This window comes from Poecilia reticulata, chromosome 16 (assembly GCF_904066995.2).
Source record: "Poecilia reticulata chromosome 16, P_reticulata-male-v2, whole genome shotgun sequence".
Lineage (NCBI taxonomy): Eukaryota > Metazoa > Chordata > Actinopteri > Cyprinodontiformes > Poeciliidae > Poecilia > Poecilia reticulata.
Genome location: NC_088845.1, coordinates 25,220,894 through 25,237,849, shown reverse-complemented (window position 1 = coordinate 25,237,849; position 16,956 = coordinate 25,220,894). Strand labels below are relative to the sequence as shown.

At 41.3% G+C, this 16,956-nt stretch overlaps 1 protein-coding gene across 7 annotated transcripts in view; it reads left to right on the top strand.

Annotated features, from left to right (window-relative positions):
• ulk4 (unc-51 like kinase 4) overlaps positions 1–15,608 on the top strand; it is an 88,803-nt gene extending 73,195 nt beyond the window's left edge. For 3 of the 7 annotated variants that reach the window (XM_081616741.1, XM_008432069.3, XM_081616740.1), the window contains 4 exons: positions 1,172–1,273; positions 4,651–4,845; positions 10,448–10,536; positions 15,302–15,608. In XM_081616741.1, coding sequence (XP_081472867.1) covers positions 1,172–1,273; positions 4,651–4,845; positions 10,448–10,536; positions 15,302–15,362 — 447 coding nt within the window. In that variant the 3' untranslated portion in view covers positions 15,363–15,608. Of the gene's footprint in view, positions 1–1,171; positions 1,274–3,814; positions 3,882–4,211; positions 4,311–4,650; positions 4,846–10,447; positions 10,537–15,301 lie in introns of those variants that run through there. The other 4 variants (XR_535782.3, XR_535783.3, XM_008432071.3 and 1 more) reach the window with 4 other exon arrangements.
• The last annotated feature ends 1,348 nt before the right edge of the window (positions 15,609–16,956 follow it).

Genomic DNA, 16,956 nt, shown 5'->3' with positions numbered 1-16,956 from the left:
CTTCATCTCCGGTGAGCCCACATCAGCTGACAAAAATCACAAAGTCATCTACCTGAAAATGTTGTCCTTCTATCTTTTCCCCCAAAGGCGAGTGCATGTGTGTGTTCGAGTGTGTGTCCATTGATGTATGAGGTAGAAGCTAGCAGGTTTAAGCAACTGCAATATTGAAGTTGCAGACTCAGGAGAAAGTGCATGAGGTCCCTGGGACACGCACACACACACGCATACACACACACAGGCATATACTGAGGGGCCTGTCTGGCTATGTCCCTGCGGCCTCATTATCACCGCTGGCTTTGTCCTCAGCTTGCCTCACTATATAGACAGACACACGCATACACACAAACCAGCCCCCATCTCCCCATACTGTGCACCCCAGCCCAGTGCATACATATTAATGCCTGGACAAGGGGGTGGGGGGGACTAAAGTGGAAGGAGGGTAAAAGACTGGGTGAAAGAGAGGACAGAGAGGAAAGAGGGGAGAAGAGAAAGCATGGAAAGAGAGATGGAGATGGAAAAAAGGAACAAAGAGAATGTGCAGCAGAAATCAATTCCACCATAAATGCAAAGCTCATTAAAAAAGAAAAATTCTGCCTAAACCAAATTCTTTTGGGTAATAAGGTCCGATAAGGGAAGCGGACGTGACTCGGCCGCTCTTCCTAAACTGTTTCGCAGTTTGTCAAGAGAGAGTATGTCAGATATTTCAGCACAGAGGTGGGAGAAGAAAAAAAAAACCCCAGAACAGCAGTGACTTTGGTGGAGAAAGAGGATGTACGCCAGTATTAATCATCTTATTCCACTACTAATTGGCCTGAAGTTTCACTGCAGGCACGGACTGAACTAAAATAAGCCAAACTGTATTACCGGGACGCTAATGATGAAGGGAAAAAAAACCAAAACACAGAATATGAGAAGGTTAATTCTTTGTGGCACGCTAAAAATACTTGGCGTGGCAAAGAAAAGAGTTCAGTCGATGTTGTCCTGACCGTCTCGTTAAGGAACAGCGGCAGTAACGTCACGCAGGGAAACTATTTCCTTTCTTAGTCTATCACATCGTCTTTCTGTGTCAGAATAAGTCTTGACAAGTCTCTGGATAAATCATTATTGACTGTCAAATCTCTATAAATGATTTAAAGTGCGCGTGTGTGTGTGTGTGTGTGCGTGTGTATAGAGCCAGAGGCTATCTTGTTCAGCAGCAGAAACGGAGGCAGCAGAGAAACTGCTCGTAGCCAACAGACCCTTGAGCCAACTCAGCACTCACCTCATTCACATGGTGAGACCTTACACTCGCAGCCTTTTTGTGTTTGTGCTGATACTTTTTCTCCCAGCGTGTTTGTGTACGTCTCTGGATTATTCGCACTGCATGGCGAAAGTTTTCACGACCGAAGAACTTTGCCAGCCACAAACTGTGTTTCATTGGTGTTTTGTGTGATGGACTCGCACAAAGTGGTGCAGGATTTTAGAGTGGAAGGAAAATGATTAAGGTTCTTTTTTAAGTTTGGAGAAAAAAAGGAAAAGAAAATACGGCAAGTGTGTTGTGCTTTTGTATTTGGCATTCCTTAGTCAGTACTTTACAGGACTAATTTATCTCAGTAGCGCTTTTTTTTTTTGTGCTATGTTTCCAGCAATTTAACACATCTGCACTGAACACATTATTCTTTTCCAAAATGGCTCCACCTCAGATTGTCTGCGAACTTTGACATTGGATTCTTGTTCAGTTTCTGATCTGAACTTTAATTGCACCATTCCGATATATCCATATCCTTTGATCCAAACTGTTCTATCACTAATACTTGTTTGGTCAAGAGAATCTCCCACCTGAGCTTTGAGTCCCTGCAGCTCCTCCCAAGTTACCATGTCCCACTTTTCTTCTTCTCGGGTTATGCTCTTCTTGCCCAGCCTGTGATTTTGGATTAGCTGTGTCTGTGGTGTTTTTTTGTTTGTTTGTTTTTTGCTGTTGGGAAATACTTTTTCCATGTTCAGATGATGACTTGAGACAGGTCTTAAAAGCTTCAAATAGTTTCATAACAGCCCTCTCTGCAACTTTATCCCTGACCTTTGTGTCGTGTTTCTTGGTCTTCCTGATGTTGAGAAAGCCTCTGCACACATCCACATGGAGCTTAAAGAGCTGCAGTGTAACAGCCACCCTCAAAACAAATTACATCTCCACAGCTCCCCCCCCCCCGTCATCTGTGAGATGGTGCTTTGACTTCGCCTCCATGACTCTGGATGTGTAAACGCCCTATCTCTGAAGATTAATGCGAGATCACAAAATTCAACTCACGGATGTCGGGTGTCCCCGCACCCTTAAAAAGTCTTATTTACGTATGTAAAATGAAGGCCTTAAAATGTCTTAAATTCACTGGAAAATATGTAAATTGGCCTTAAATAAGTTATTCACTGGTCTTAAATTTTGCCCTGGCAGGTCTATTGATTACTATATATGTAGTTTATTTTTCTTGTGGGACTTTTCTGTCAGACATCTTGATTACGTTCTGTGACGTGAAGCAGAGGAGGCTACCGCTAACTAGCCAACAATAAACCCTTGCTAGCTAGCTACCTTTTTATGTCCATCATTGGAAAGTGTAAATGTATCGCTAGCTGGCCAGATGTGGTTCATCGTTGCCACTGTCTCACTTCTCCTGCCAACCGGAACGATTCTACGTGTATTCTGTGAATCAAGCTCGGCTCTTCTTTATAAAATATGCAATTTTCTTTAGTACATTTTGGAAATGACACTTGTCTTAAATTTTCTTCATGATGATTTTAAAAAGACCGTACAAAATAATTAAATTTTGAGTTGGTGAAACCTGCAGTGATGAACACTTTTAAGCATCAAGTTTCCACAGCTCAGAACCGAACACCAAACATTTCCTTTTTGCATTACACAACGCTCCTGTTTGGCCTGCAACGCCACCTTTTACATGAAACCCCCAAAAAAAAACATCGTTGTTTGTGGATGAAATGTGAGAAGATTTAGAAAGTTCAGGAGATATGAAAACCTTTACCAGATACCACATAATATGAAACAATGCTGTCCTTGCCATGAGCAGAAGAGATGGGCTGGTGACATAAACAGTGTGTAGAATGAAGGAAATGCAAGATGGCCGTACATATTTAGCTTACATTTAACCACTGTTGATTGTTATAGTTATAGAAATCTCACAAACAGGAAGTTAAGTATAGAGTACATTTTTAGCTTTTTTGGGGGGGGGGAGACATTTTGAACATTTAATCAAAGGAGCCTCTTAAACATTCTCAGATTCTGGCTCTATTTTCTCTGCTGTCCATCAAATGTGCTGCAGATAACTCCCCCATTCCTTCATGTGGCCTCAAAATCTCAGTGCAAACTGTTAATAGAGTTCAGATTAAATTTAGTATCACAAAATCTAAAATAAACGACCAAAATTCAAATTCTTTAAATGTAAATGTAACCTGTTCTTATCACCTTTGACATTTAGATTTAAGTAGCCCTCAAAGCTAGGCAGAGTTTGGTGAAGACAGGGTTGCCTCATAAGAAGAAAAAACTGTCATCTTTAATTTTATGAAATGTAAATGGTTCAGAGAGCAACCACAAGCACTGAATATACACTTAAACAAACTTAACAAAATGAAATATTGATATATTTCCCATCTTCTTCTGAGGGCGGCCACTGAATTAAATATTCTCTGGAATGATGGCGCAGTGGATCGTGTTGCAGATGATGAAAACAAGACAAGTCAACAATGCACTGCTAAAAAAAAGGAGATTAATTCATGCATTCCATTTTGTTGGTGTTGACTTTTTATTCTGAGTGTGTTATGTGCCTTTCAGCTCAAATAAAAATGAAATAAACTGCCTGTGAGACAGAAGAAAGAATCCACGCAGAACGGAGAATGCTGTGAGTCATCCTGGAAAGTCGATGGCATTGTGGAGAGAGCAGCAAGAAAGGAACTTGGGGCCCAGAAAAGAGGGGCGTCTCCAGGGACACAATGAACACATTAGAGGGTTGATGGAGCAGCCAACACACACTCGACCTCTGCTCAGCCCCTTTGCCCTTTGAAAGATTAGTGAGTGAGCGAAACGCTGTCGATAGCAATGAAACGTCACTAAAACTGCCAAAACGGGTAGCTTTAGACACCGGTAGACCTTTTGTTAATGTAGAAAGTTTAATCGTTTCATTTTGGCTGAATGCAGGTTACAAATTGATACCTCAACCATTCTTCTTCAGGGTTTTCTGGCGAGAAAGGAGAATTCATGGTTCCAGCCGTTACGATCATCCAAGTCCTGAAGCAGCAAAACGTCACCACAATGCCACCTAAACCTCAGTGTATTTTATTTAGAGTTTCTGTATTCTTTGTTATAATTCTCCTAATAATGCAGTGTCGATGTAAATACAATTTGTCACACTTTCCCAAGGCTTTGTAGTTCGTCTATTTAGGAGGAAAATCTGTTTTGCCCGCTCCGCTCCGCGCTAAACAACTTTTAGGAATCAGATTAACATAATGCCCTGTTAACTCCAGGTTTAAGCTCATAAAGTTTCTCTACACACACAACACAGTGTGTTGTAAACATCGGTAGCTAAAAAAAAGTCATCTTTAAAATTCAAGTAATTCTAGCATTAACACAAATTGAACTGTGGTTGTTGTGTGTTTCCATCGTCTCTCCAGCTGTCCACTGAAAACCAGGAAGTGTGGGAGGAATCCATTCAGTGTCTGTCCTTACTGGTACAGTTGTACGGCGGAGAAGGTCAGGACTGCTTGTCGCCTTCGTGTTTACAGAGCTTCTCCCATCTCCTGCGCGCTCACGTGAACTCCGAGAACCCCCGAGTCCAACGCACGGCTCTGAGGATCATTAAACGGCTGGTGAGTCGCTCACACAGCAGCAGCGTCTGATGCAATGTATCTAAATTTGTGCTCTGGCAGGAGAGAATCTTGGGGCCATTGAGAGATAATAAAATAATAACTAGACACAGACTTACACACACTCTAACTCTCACAGACTCATACCAGGCTTCCTACTCTCCCGAATAATGTGCAGTTTCTCCAGAATGAGACTGACAGAAGGTGCAAGACAGATTGAGGGGGGTGGGGGGGATGCTGGGTTGTTTCTTCCTGTCAGTATCTGGTCAAGAGTCTGTCCAATTTTGTGGGATAGTCGGTATGATTTGTTGCTCTGATGAAAGCCAACCTGGAAGAGAGTGCAGTGCAGCACAGCTGCTGCTCCTCAAACACAATCAATACGAGTTTGTTGGTTTTCTCACACCAAGTAGAAAACTGACATTTACTAAACTTTATTTTAACAAGGTGACAGTGTTTCGTTTTTCCTCATAATGCAACGCTGCCCCCTTTAATTGAACCGTTAAATCAATAACTCCGCTGTGTTGGAAATATTGATTAGCTGCATTATTTGCAAATGCAGCCTTGAAACACTGGAGAAATATCTATTTTCATTCTGCCAGAGGTGCACAATATATTGAATCACAGTGTCGATATCTGTAATGATGGGATCGCATAGGACCGCTCGGATGCAACATTTGGTCGGATATTTTATTTAACGTTCCTTGAATGCAAATTCTGCTTGCCAATAATATATATTGGCCTGCTGGATGGTGTTTCATTGATCTCAATGCTCTGCTGACATGATGTATGTTTTACAGTCGCTGAGATGCTGAAGCCCATAAAGAAGAAGTAAAGATATTGTAATAAAGAAAAGATAGGCAAGAGTTGGGAAACAGTACGCTAACCCTAATAAATATCATCCTGCAATATTAAATAGTACCACAATTCCCTGTTATGATCCTGCAATAAAATAATAAAAATAAAAAAAATCCAAAGTACAAGACTTACACTTCACTCTGTGATGCTGAGCCTGATACGCCGTTTTACATCGAACTGTAACCCACTGAATATAACAAACGTCAAGGTTTACGTCCTTTCCTAATACATATGCTTTCTTTTTATTCTGGTTGTAATGAGTTGTTAATTGTTATTCCATTTTTGATTTGCACCAGGACTTTATTTTTGGGCTGGGAGTCCAACGAAAACACATTTCAAGTCGTCGACGGAAGGTTAAAAAAAACGTCTAATTTTTCTGTACACCTCTATGAATTATGCAAAATGCATCCCTAATGTTTTGGCTTGGCCGCAGGGTCATGAAAAAGTTTCTGCACGTGGGACACAAGGTCAGCTGCCACCTTTGTGTTGCATGAACTGACCCAAGGCTGTGCCTGGAAGCTACTCTACTTTGTAGCTGTGCGTGAAAAAGGAAGGAGAGGACATTTGCATGTGTAGATATATTTGTAATTCTCCTCACTAATTAGTTCTGGCCATCTGAACCACCCACTCTGTCTCTCTCTCTCTCCGTGTCACAGACCCCTTTTTTCTTTTTCCCCTTTATTTGTCTGACAAATTTGTCATTTTGTGGAAGCTCCCTCATTACCCCAGCGCTGCCTCAGTGTGCCGTCTCTCTCTGACTCTCCACCCTGAGCAACACACAGTGCTATATTTCAGCTATTTCCTTGTAGCGAGGGGATGATTCACCAAGCAGCATCCCAGTGGAAATATAACTAATTTATTTGGTCATAAAAAAAATACCCCATGTCCTCGGTCCACAGCTTTTCTGTTTTTCACACTAATGCACACATTGGAGTCATCAAATGTATGATGTTGATCACATTTTAGAGCCCTAATACTTTAAGTCTATTCATTTTAAATATCTGGTACTCAGCTTAGTGTTTCTGATGTTGTACAGGAATAGGTTTGGTTTGACTATTAATAAGTGTCAAAGGCTAATAATGTTAACAAAGTTTGTAATTTAGATCAAAATTACTAAGTCAGGGCACCTGCACCACCTCATTGTGAGAAATCAATAGCAGAAAATCCTCTGTGTGCCATTGTAGAATAGATGGAGTAAATTTGAACATTGATATTGCCAGACATCAAATAGGGAATAAACACAAAATGTAAACATTTAACGAAATACTTCCAGGTAAAATACTTTAGTAAACAAACTCTTTAACTGGACTAGCAACATTCAACTAAGCTAACAAGTGAAAGTGAAATAATAATAATGATTTTTTTTTTACTTGTAAAAAATATCTAATAAAATGATAGTGATGTCACAATTCAGTGAGAAAATGTATGTTTAAGAACCAAAGTGTGTTTCTGAAAGGCCACAATAAATAACAGCTGTAATGTTTTAAAACAAGCAGTTTAAATGCAGCGCTGAGGGGGAAATAAAACAAACTTTGAATAAAGTAATGTTTTAAAAATGATTTGCTGAAGTAAAAATCACAAACATTTTGGACAATCGATTCTCAGTGTTGTACTAACTAGCAATCACATCGACTGACTGGATGACATGACGGACTACCAAGATGGTGACTTAATAATCTTTACGAATCGCAAGATGGCAAACAAATGGCAGACGTGATGATGTCACACCTGGGATTAGCAGTTCAGTGTAGCAAAGAAGGAAAGTAGCAGATGTGGTGCTATTAAGCACCTCTTGAAAACCCCTTTTCTCTACAATGACTAATTACGGCATAAACAGAAAAAGTTGAGTGTTAAGCACAGCATAAACTAACCGTGGTTGGCGTCTTAGCATTAGCAGAGCTAATAGCGTTAGCATTATCAGCTGAGATAGCGGACTCAATTCAACAATTGTACAGAAAATATTCAGAAACATTTAATATAGGTGAATGAGAGCAGAGGAATGTAAAGCCCCCATAAAACAGAATAAGATCACATTACTGGCCTATCTGTGCTTAAATACTTATTGAAATAAAGTTTGAATCACCGATGGCCTCAGCTGCGGCTTGCTCTAGGCCTGCTGCAGGCCGACACAGTTCAAGCAACACAATGAAAAGAACAACTTTTAAACTGTTTTATCCTAAGCTGATTTTCTCTGCTCAGACACGTGAATCATTCTGATGAACGGAGGAACCGTGGCGGTCACTCTCAGTGTTGGAGGCGACAGGCGAGCAGAGCTGCACTTCCTATCCCGTCTTTGTCGACCTAATCAGATCCACTGACTTTTCTTTACGAATCTGTAATGGTTAAAAAAATCCCAACAGTTATTTTATTCGTAGAACATAAACAGACCCTACTTGGTGAATACCTGACCTATTTAGGCGTAGGAGTTCACCGCTTTCCATGTTTGGATTTGAGTCTGCTAATTGTGCCATGCAGTGCCGTGCTCCTTAATTTGTCTCCCACATTCTGTCTCAAACACACACCTACTCACTGAACCGAGCGTCTGCCCTTCACAAAAGCTTTTTAATTATCTTTCATTGATTTCAGGCCTCTGTTAATCTCAATCAAAGATCCCGCTAATAGCTTTGAAACTGAAAAGAGGGGAAGGGGAGAATAAATCATTTTTGAATTAGTGAAATCTGACTGCAATTTATTTTTACAAATTAAAAAGACTAAAAAAAAAAACTGCTAATTCAATAAGACCGTGTGATAATTTGCGAGAGAACTGAGCATTTATTATTTCCGTAGAGTAGTTTATTTATTTTGTTTTTTCACTTGTTCGTTTCCTTCTGGCAACATGGAGTTAATGATCTGTGACATGTCTTCTCGTACGGCAGGAAAAGCAAACTTTTCCACTTTTTGTCTTGTTGCAGCCACAAAATGTAGTTAATATATTTTATCTGAGGTTTAATCCAGTTAAAAGTAGCTCATAATTTTAAAGTTAAAGAAAATCGTAGTACTTCTAACTACTATCAGAATTCACCTAATTAGTAGATACAGTCCTGTAGGTAATTTAATGGTAATCCAAATACAGCAGCCCTTGCTAACTAGCTCCACAGATCCACAGCTCTGGTGGGAGCTAAAATGTCAAGGTTTTGATCGAAGTGCATCACGGCCCAGTCAAAGGCCGGACCTAAATCCCATCAAAAGCAGGAAGCTCATGTTTTGCTCCTACAGTTATTGCAAATTTTTCATCAAACAAAGTACTTAGCCGTCATTCAAACAAAACGCATCCTTTCAGTCGTTCTGTCAGCCTCTGAAAAACACATCTAAACGTTCTGTTATTCATGGATCATGTACAAGTTTTTTATTTTCTTTTTTTGGGGGGGCGAATCTGTTTCCGTGCTGTCAGGTACATTGTCACTTGTTTAAACTCGACATCTACCATGACAGCCCTGTGCTGTACGTCTGAGGAGCTGCATGTCTGTCTGTCTGTCTGTCTGGGTTCATCTTGTACAACTTTGAGTTCAACATTATTGACTCGCTTGTTCGTCACGTATTGAGTTGAGGGGAGAATGGAGGATGAGGTGGTAGAGCCAGGTTGAAGAAGAGATGTCTGCGTTTGGTTGGCAGGCACACATGAAGGTCCTCCAACGCCGATGGAGAAGGCAAAAGAAAAAAAAGTGTGTGTGTGTGCGTGTGTGTGTGTGTGCGTGTGCGCACTTGTGTGGAAAATAAGTGAGGGGAGCATCTTTTCTCTCCCCCTAACCCCGTTACTTAGCAACAACTGTACTGTGTCGCCACAGAGACAGACATGATGATGTCACCAGAGATCAGAGAAAGCATGTTCTCCAAAACACAGTGACACAAATCCACTCATCAGCACACGGACACGCAAACTCACACTAAGAAACACCGACACAAACATGCTTCATTGTTAGTTATTAAAGATTTGAGCTACAAAATAACTTTAAATGCAAAGTTAAGGCAGATTTTATCACTAAACTGTGTTCAGTATTTTTTTTGGGGGGGGGGTTGCTCTGGGAAAATACAGAAACATCACCATGATGAGAGGCCTGACAGAGCAGCCATAAAACCAGAGGAATCTCAACAGGAGAGAATAAATCGCTCTCAGATAGTTTAGGGCGGGGCTTATGGACACACTTCATAAGACAGCAGCATATGAGTCTATAGTCAGTGACGGAATCATAAAGTAGGTCCTGGAAGTCAAACCATCCAGACTATTTAATGACTAAATAGTACAGAAATCAGAAAAAAGGGGCTTGCAGTGAAATAGGTGAATTTTGAAATGATAGTAACACACTTGAGGGCCTCGTCAGTATCATGGACGAGTGAGCTTTATGCTTTTATATTCACGAGATGACTTACAGTTTACTGAAGAAATTGTTTTAACTCCAGAAAGAACTTTTTTTTTTATCTAATGCATCAATACTGTGAATTTCCAGCTTTGCAATGTAAGAGACAGAAAATAAAATCCATCACACTTTTCGTTCTATTTCTTTATTCTGTCAGAATAATAAAGTTATACTGTCCCTGAACCAGAGATCTGTTTTAGGTTTTCAGAAGTGCAGAACAATTTTGATTCATTTCCAGAACCGTATTCAAATAACAGCCTCAATCGTATTGGTGTGAAAGTCCAGTAGCTGCTCCATTTTCTACCACATTTAAAGTGTTCCATCCCATTGTCAGAATGAAAAGTACTGTGAAACCTTTTTACTGAATTTTTCTCTCTGTTTTTTTTTCTTTTCAGATACAAACTACAGACCAGTGTGGTTGGCTGGAATGTCCTGAAGGAACGGGCCTGACCAGTCTGCTTCAGGATATTGCCGAGTCCAACAGGTGCGTCTTTCTGATGCGCAGTGCTTATTTTTATCCGGTCTTGTAAGGGTTACTGCTTGAAAGCTGAAGAGAAAAATACAGTGGCATCCGGCAACGAGTGGAATAAATGAAAGCATGAAAATGAAGTCCTTCAAACTCCAGTGGTCTGAGAAGGTAAAAAAAGTGACTCGGGTAAAAGATTTGGCAAACTGTAATTTTAACAACATTGCGATGTGAAATTGTTTGAGTCACAGCTGCAGCTCTTGTGGGATGTTCATGAACATCCCACAAGATGTTCATGAACATCCCACAAGATGTTCATGAACATCCCACATTGTTTTTTTTAGTGGAAAAACAAACAAGTTGCAGATTGTGGACGGCTTTGTCCCGTGCTTAAGAGAAGAACAGGGAACGTTGTACAAAGACGGGGAGCTTGCAGAACCACCATGATGTTTTTTTTGTTGTTTTTTTTAGGAAAGTTCTAATTGAGAAACTTGGATCTTGTCATTCAGTTGGATTTTGTTTTTTACATCCTTCTAATGCTGCTGCATTATCCCATATCCAGTAAAGCCAGTAGCCTCTTTGGCCAGGACCACGCAGGCCGACATGCTGCAGAAATGGTTCCAGAACCAATTGATGAACTCGAGGTGTCGATGTTTTAATTATCACGATCGCAGACTGGTAGAGAGCTTGTGTGATGTTCTGGGTGAGCCAGTTTGGTCTCTGTACAGACACATTCTCTTTGCCTCAAACCAGTTTGCGGTGCTGGAAAACATACCAGTGTGGGCAGTGTAAATATTTGTAATAGCGCACAACCAGAGAAATTAGCCTTCCTTTCAGCACAGCAGCTCTTCTCCGATGCTGAGCCCGTCCAACCTGTTTCTGAGAGCAAATCGCTGTTTCCTTAAGAGCAGTTCTCATCTGTCGACGGCCGTTCATGAACCTTTTCCTCCTGTGTTGCAAAGTAATATTTGTGCTGTGAGCCCTATGCTACTATTGTATATTGTGTTCTGTGTAAAGGTGAAATGCCTTTCGACAGGCTCTGTTAGCTCAGTGTTTGGCCTGCTGAGTCGCCTGTCCGGCCCACTCCTCTGGGACCAGCAGAACAGGTCAGACCCTACGAGAAGCTATAACCTCCTACTCACATAGTTTCTTGACTCACGTTGACTGAGACACATTAATCCTTTCGCTCTTAAAGGTTTGCTATTGCAAGAAGCATGAAAAAAAATTGTGTTTTGCCTTGAAAATGTATTCGAACCCCTCCAACTTTATCCACATTTGGTCAAGTTGCAACCTCACACATTGACGTTACGTTGGCTTATGTGTTTTTGGCAAGAAAAATCTGAAAAGTGTGTCATGCATCTGTAGTCAACAGGTGTATTTCTCTGTTGTACACGTTGAGAATGAGATTTGTGCCCCTGTTTTTTCTGGCCTGTATAAATAAAAACGCTTGTCAGTTTCAGTAGAGGCCGAGTGTGAACAGCGATTTTCAAAATCTGCCCCACAATCACAGTTAGAGTTAATCTGAGCTATTTTGCTCTAGCTGCGGTGGCATCATGTAGAGTTGTTGTCTTGCTGGAACAACTGGATTTTATTTAAGTGTATCAGAGTAAAGAGGGACAGATGCACACACAACACATCTCAGCTGGGTTTTTTTGTTTTTTGTTTTAAATTTGAACAGTTTTCTCCACATTCATTGTTATAAACTAATGTGTCACATAAAATCCCACCAAACATGTATATGAAAACTTTTTTTCTTTTTAGCACAACATCTGTTCCTTTAATGTATGTCAGTTGTATCTTTCACATCTTGTCTAAAACAAAACTCACTTTTCTTCTTGTCAGAGCAGAAAAGGACAGGAGGTCAGACAAAAAGCTCACAAAACAGACAGGAATGTAAAATACTCTTTCACTAGCGAACTTTATGTATGGAGCTGTTTTGACGAAAAAGAAGAAAACTTCAGTCACATAGCAGAACATGATTTATCCATACACTAGTACTGATGTGTAGTTATCAATAACCAACATCTGTAGGGACAAACACTGGCTACTGCTACCCGTCCAACGTGTGTGTTCCCATACGTGCACCTGCATCCCCGCACCGGGCTGCTTTTCATGAGTGTGTGGGCTGAATGTTTGCTCCCTCTTTGAACCGAGGGTTTTCTCACTATAGCGACCATGCTTCCTTTGATCCTTTGATGTATGAGACCAGCGACCTCTCACACACGCACGCACACGTGCGCACTGTGCCGACACACACAGGAACACAATTAGTTGCTCTCCCCCTCCTCTGCATCCAGATTGTGTCTCTCAATCACACACAGATCCTGCCAGATCAATATTAAAGGTGTATTGTTGGTCTGCCATTGAGGCTCCTCTTACTCGACTCGCCCTCTCCACCTCTTTTCTCCTCTGCCGCCTCTTTTATGCGTCCCCCCCACCCCCTTTGTCGCCCTCGCAGCCCCGTATCTCCAGCATGCACTGCCCCTCTCCATTTCCCTATTTTCCTGACCTCCTCTCCTCGCCTCACTTTCCCGTTTCTCTGGCAGATGAAAGCAAAAATCAGCTCTCTGCTTTGAAGTGGCCGAGGCTGGCGCCCTCCCACCCACCCACCCATCTAGCAGTAGGGAGAGGGAAGTAGAGGTTTTTAGGAAAAAAGGGGTAGGAGATGAGAAGAGCCGTGTGGAGAGAAGGAAGGGGACAGGAAGAGGTGGGAGAGGTTTTAATTGAGAAGATGAGAGGAGTTTGGGCAGCGGCAGAAGAGGGGAAAAGACGCGATTTTCAGGGAGAGCGGAGGTCGGGGCCTAGATACTAATGATGTCATTGTGCCTGCCTTTACCATGGCAACCTGAGGAATGCTTTTTTTTTTCGTAAACCCTCAAGCCTGACCGTCTGCAGAGGGAGGGGCGTCACTTCAGCTCCTGAAGAAAAGGCTCGCCCCCCCGCCCCCCCTCGCCCATCTCCGAACCTGATCCTGGCTCACCGCCACGTTCAGGTCGGTCAAAGCCGTCGCTAATGCTGAGGCGCTCTGCTATCCGCGCCGACATCAAACGCAGCGCGTGGAACCGAAACGCTCCTTCTGTAAACAACTTTGTCTAATTTTTGGACTCAAAATTCGTGAAGCAGCTGCAGCAGAAATCTGCTGCTGAAATCTTTGACGTTCAGCAGCTGTGGAACTATGAGGCAGGACCAGAAACAAACTAAAAAAAGAAAAATAAAAGGGTGGGGGGGGGGAGTTATGGCGTGATTTTTAGTAAGGTCCTAGCAATATGTTCCAGAAACAAGTGAGCATCGAATGGCACCATCTGCTCAGCTGTGATCTGCCCCCCTTGCTGCTACATGTGGTGCGGACAATGCTGAGTGTTGCTCTTATAATTTTCTTTCAGTTTTCTCCCTGTAATGTGAGAAGCTGCTTATATTTTATGCTGATAATCTAAAACCTATAAATGTAGAGGAATCGACTCGATTGACCCTTACTGATGACCAACCAGTTGAAAACTCAAAAACTCCCATCATACTCTGTTTTGTGAATGCACCATGCAGTGAGACATAATGAGGTTATTTGAAGGGAGAAAATCTTCTAAGACATGTCTGCAATTCATTCAGGCTGCCAGAAGGCGAGAGAGAGCAAGACTATCTTCAGAAACCAGCAAAGCTAAACATATTACTTTTCAGGTTTTGCTGTTTTATACTTTTCGGCCTCAGTCTTCCAGGCAGCAGAGCATTTTAAAATGCTGGTAAAGTTTAGGTAAAGATCTAATTTCTCGAGGGAAACGCAAGGAAAACGTATTACTGTGCTAACAATATTAATTACTTAGTAAAGATGCTAACGGCAATTTAAGATCCCAGCCTCTTTTACAGAAACTCCTCTTTCACATATTTGTCATGAACAGAAATATGTTCCTAATATAAGTAGCAAGATTGGAAACTAATATTTCAGTCCTGCAAACATCATATTATATTTGTAAATTAAGGGTGGCCCAATCAGATATACTGAAAATCAGCTGAAAATTAAAACTAAAGCCATTTTTAGCTGGGCTTGTCGCTCCTCGTCCTCTGCGTAGCTGCACAGTGTGTACTTGCTAGCAGAACGTGGGGGGATACAATCAGTGATGAACTGCAGCTTGAACTCACTCACTTTATCCAAATGCCAAAACTTTCAAGGGTTTGAAAGGCCTCTGGGGAACGTTTTAATTAGATCAATTATGAGGACGGTAATTAAGTTGAGAGGCGTAAGCGGACCTGTGGAAATGAATCTGTGTGAGTTTCTTCTTTTATTTATTTATTTTTTAATCAAATTACTGAAATAATTGAACTTTCAATGATATTGTTGCTTATAGATTCACCTGCATTTGGAGTGTTTAGTGGATGTGTGAAGCCATGTTTAATTTTTTTTTTCTACTCATTTCATCATGTGGCTCCAAGTCCAGATGGGTGATTTTGTGAAGTATTTTGTGTCTGAGCCGTTATGTTGAGCTGATGATGGATTTTCTGAAAAATCTTCAGTGTAGAGCTGACTGTGTCGACTGAGGACTTTATGCATTCATGTTGGAGTTTATGATTTTGATACAGATGTAAGTAAAAACAGAACAAATGTAATGTTGATTTTAAGTGAATATGGAGCAGAATATTATTCCATTATGCTCTTCTGTGCTTTATAAGGTAAAACAAGCATACAGCTATTGAGAGTACACTATATATGTTAGATAATTTCATTGTTTCTGTCTCCATGTTGAGATTATGAATAATATATATATATATTTTTTGTTTTTTTTTTTCATTTTAGGTGTCCTGCTGATGTGGCTACACGGGCTGCAGAAATCCTCCAGGAGCTCTCTGGGTCCTAGACGTTTTTCCATCGTTCAACCTTCGGTGACCCCCGAGTGACCCCAACAGTAACGGCATTTTACTGTTTCTAAATCCAGTGCTGATTGCACACTCAGAACGTTTTTTTTTTTGTTTTGGGACTAAAACATCCTCAGAAAGTAGGATTTTTGTTTCGCTGGTACTTGAAAACCAATCAGATTCCAACATAGACATTCGGTTGGATTTGACGTTTTGCTTGTTTTAATAAATTTGTTTTAATAATTTGAGTCTCAGTCAGCAGCTCCTGTATGCTAAGAGCTTTACGCGCCACTAAGTCACGCGGTTCGGATATCGGCCGTTCGTCGTGACTCCCTCCATCCACAAATTGGATCAGTGACGGTAAAAATATCGTCACCAGAGTTGACAGCTCATTTGAAAACATCCATCAGTCTGCACAGGATTACATCATGAGCAGTAATTTGGACTGTCACATGCATCACAGCGCTGACCTTGGAGTCTGTTTAGATGCTCCCATTTGGCTTTAATGACAGAATATTGACTCATTAGATTAGCCCTCAGTGTGGCCACGCGCACGTGTGTGTGCGCGCGCTGTCAGTCAACAATGACTACTTTACTCTGCCTCTACAGCATAACACTCAGTTCTGCTGTAGAGAACTGAGTGTTATGAATGAGCTTAGATTAGGACAGACCTGTGTTCATGACCTGTGTTCAAGAGGAGACAGGCTCTCCTCTTCTAACAGGAGAGCCTGTCAAATCCCAGTCAAAAAATGACTGGGATTTCATTTAAAAATATAAATACTTTGCACTTTGTACGTTTGGAGTGTGGACGAGGTCAGACGCGGTAATACAATCTGAGCACAAGCAACACAGGAGAGTTCATCTATTAATGACAGCTGTGCAGCGAGCTTTGGAAAAAGGATCTGCCAAGTGTGAAATCCAAGTGTCCACACACACACGCACACGCACACACACAGTCACCTGCAGTTTCACAGGGCATCAGTTCGGCATCAACGGGAGCCGGGAGCTGCGGACGGCTCACAGCTGCGTCTGCTGCCGTGTCATGACGGAGACTACATCGGGAAAGTGAAAGGCTGTCTAAAAATAACTCGGCTGTTGACGTTGCAATAGAAAAATATACGGAAAATATCAAGAGTTTCTAATCGGGCAGAAAAAAGTATGACAGCGTATTAGGGCCATTGTAGATAGAAAATACACAATTGATGCATCGTAGATACAAAACCTCAGATTTTCTAGAAAAAAACTTGAGCATTTCTGAGTTTCAGAAGTCAACTGCTGGTCAATTTCTATTACTCTTCAAATTTCTGAGTTTTTTGGATAGAAATTTACTCCACAATGGCCCTAATACACCGTCGTACAAAAGGCCCAACTGTTTACAGTGACATTCCTAATTACATAATTCCCATATAGCCTGAAAAACTGGAATTTGTTTTCAAGGACAATTCTGGAAAAAGGAAAGTAGTGATCAACACTTCCAGTGTTTACTCCTAATTCTACCGTGTTGTTTCCACTCACTGCACTTTGACTTCTCACTTCCTTTCAAGCTTATTCATTTCAGGATTCATACATTTAAGTGTATTTCCATCAAGTAGAACA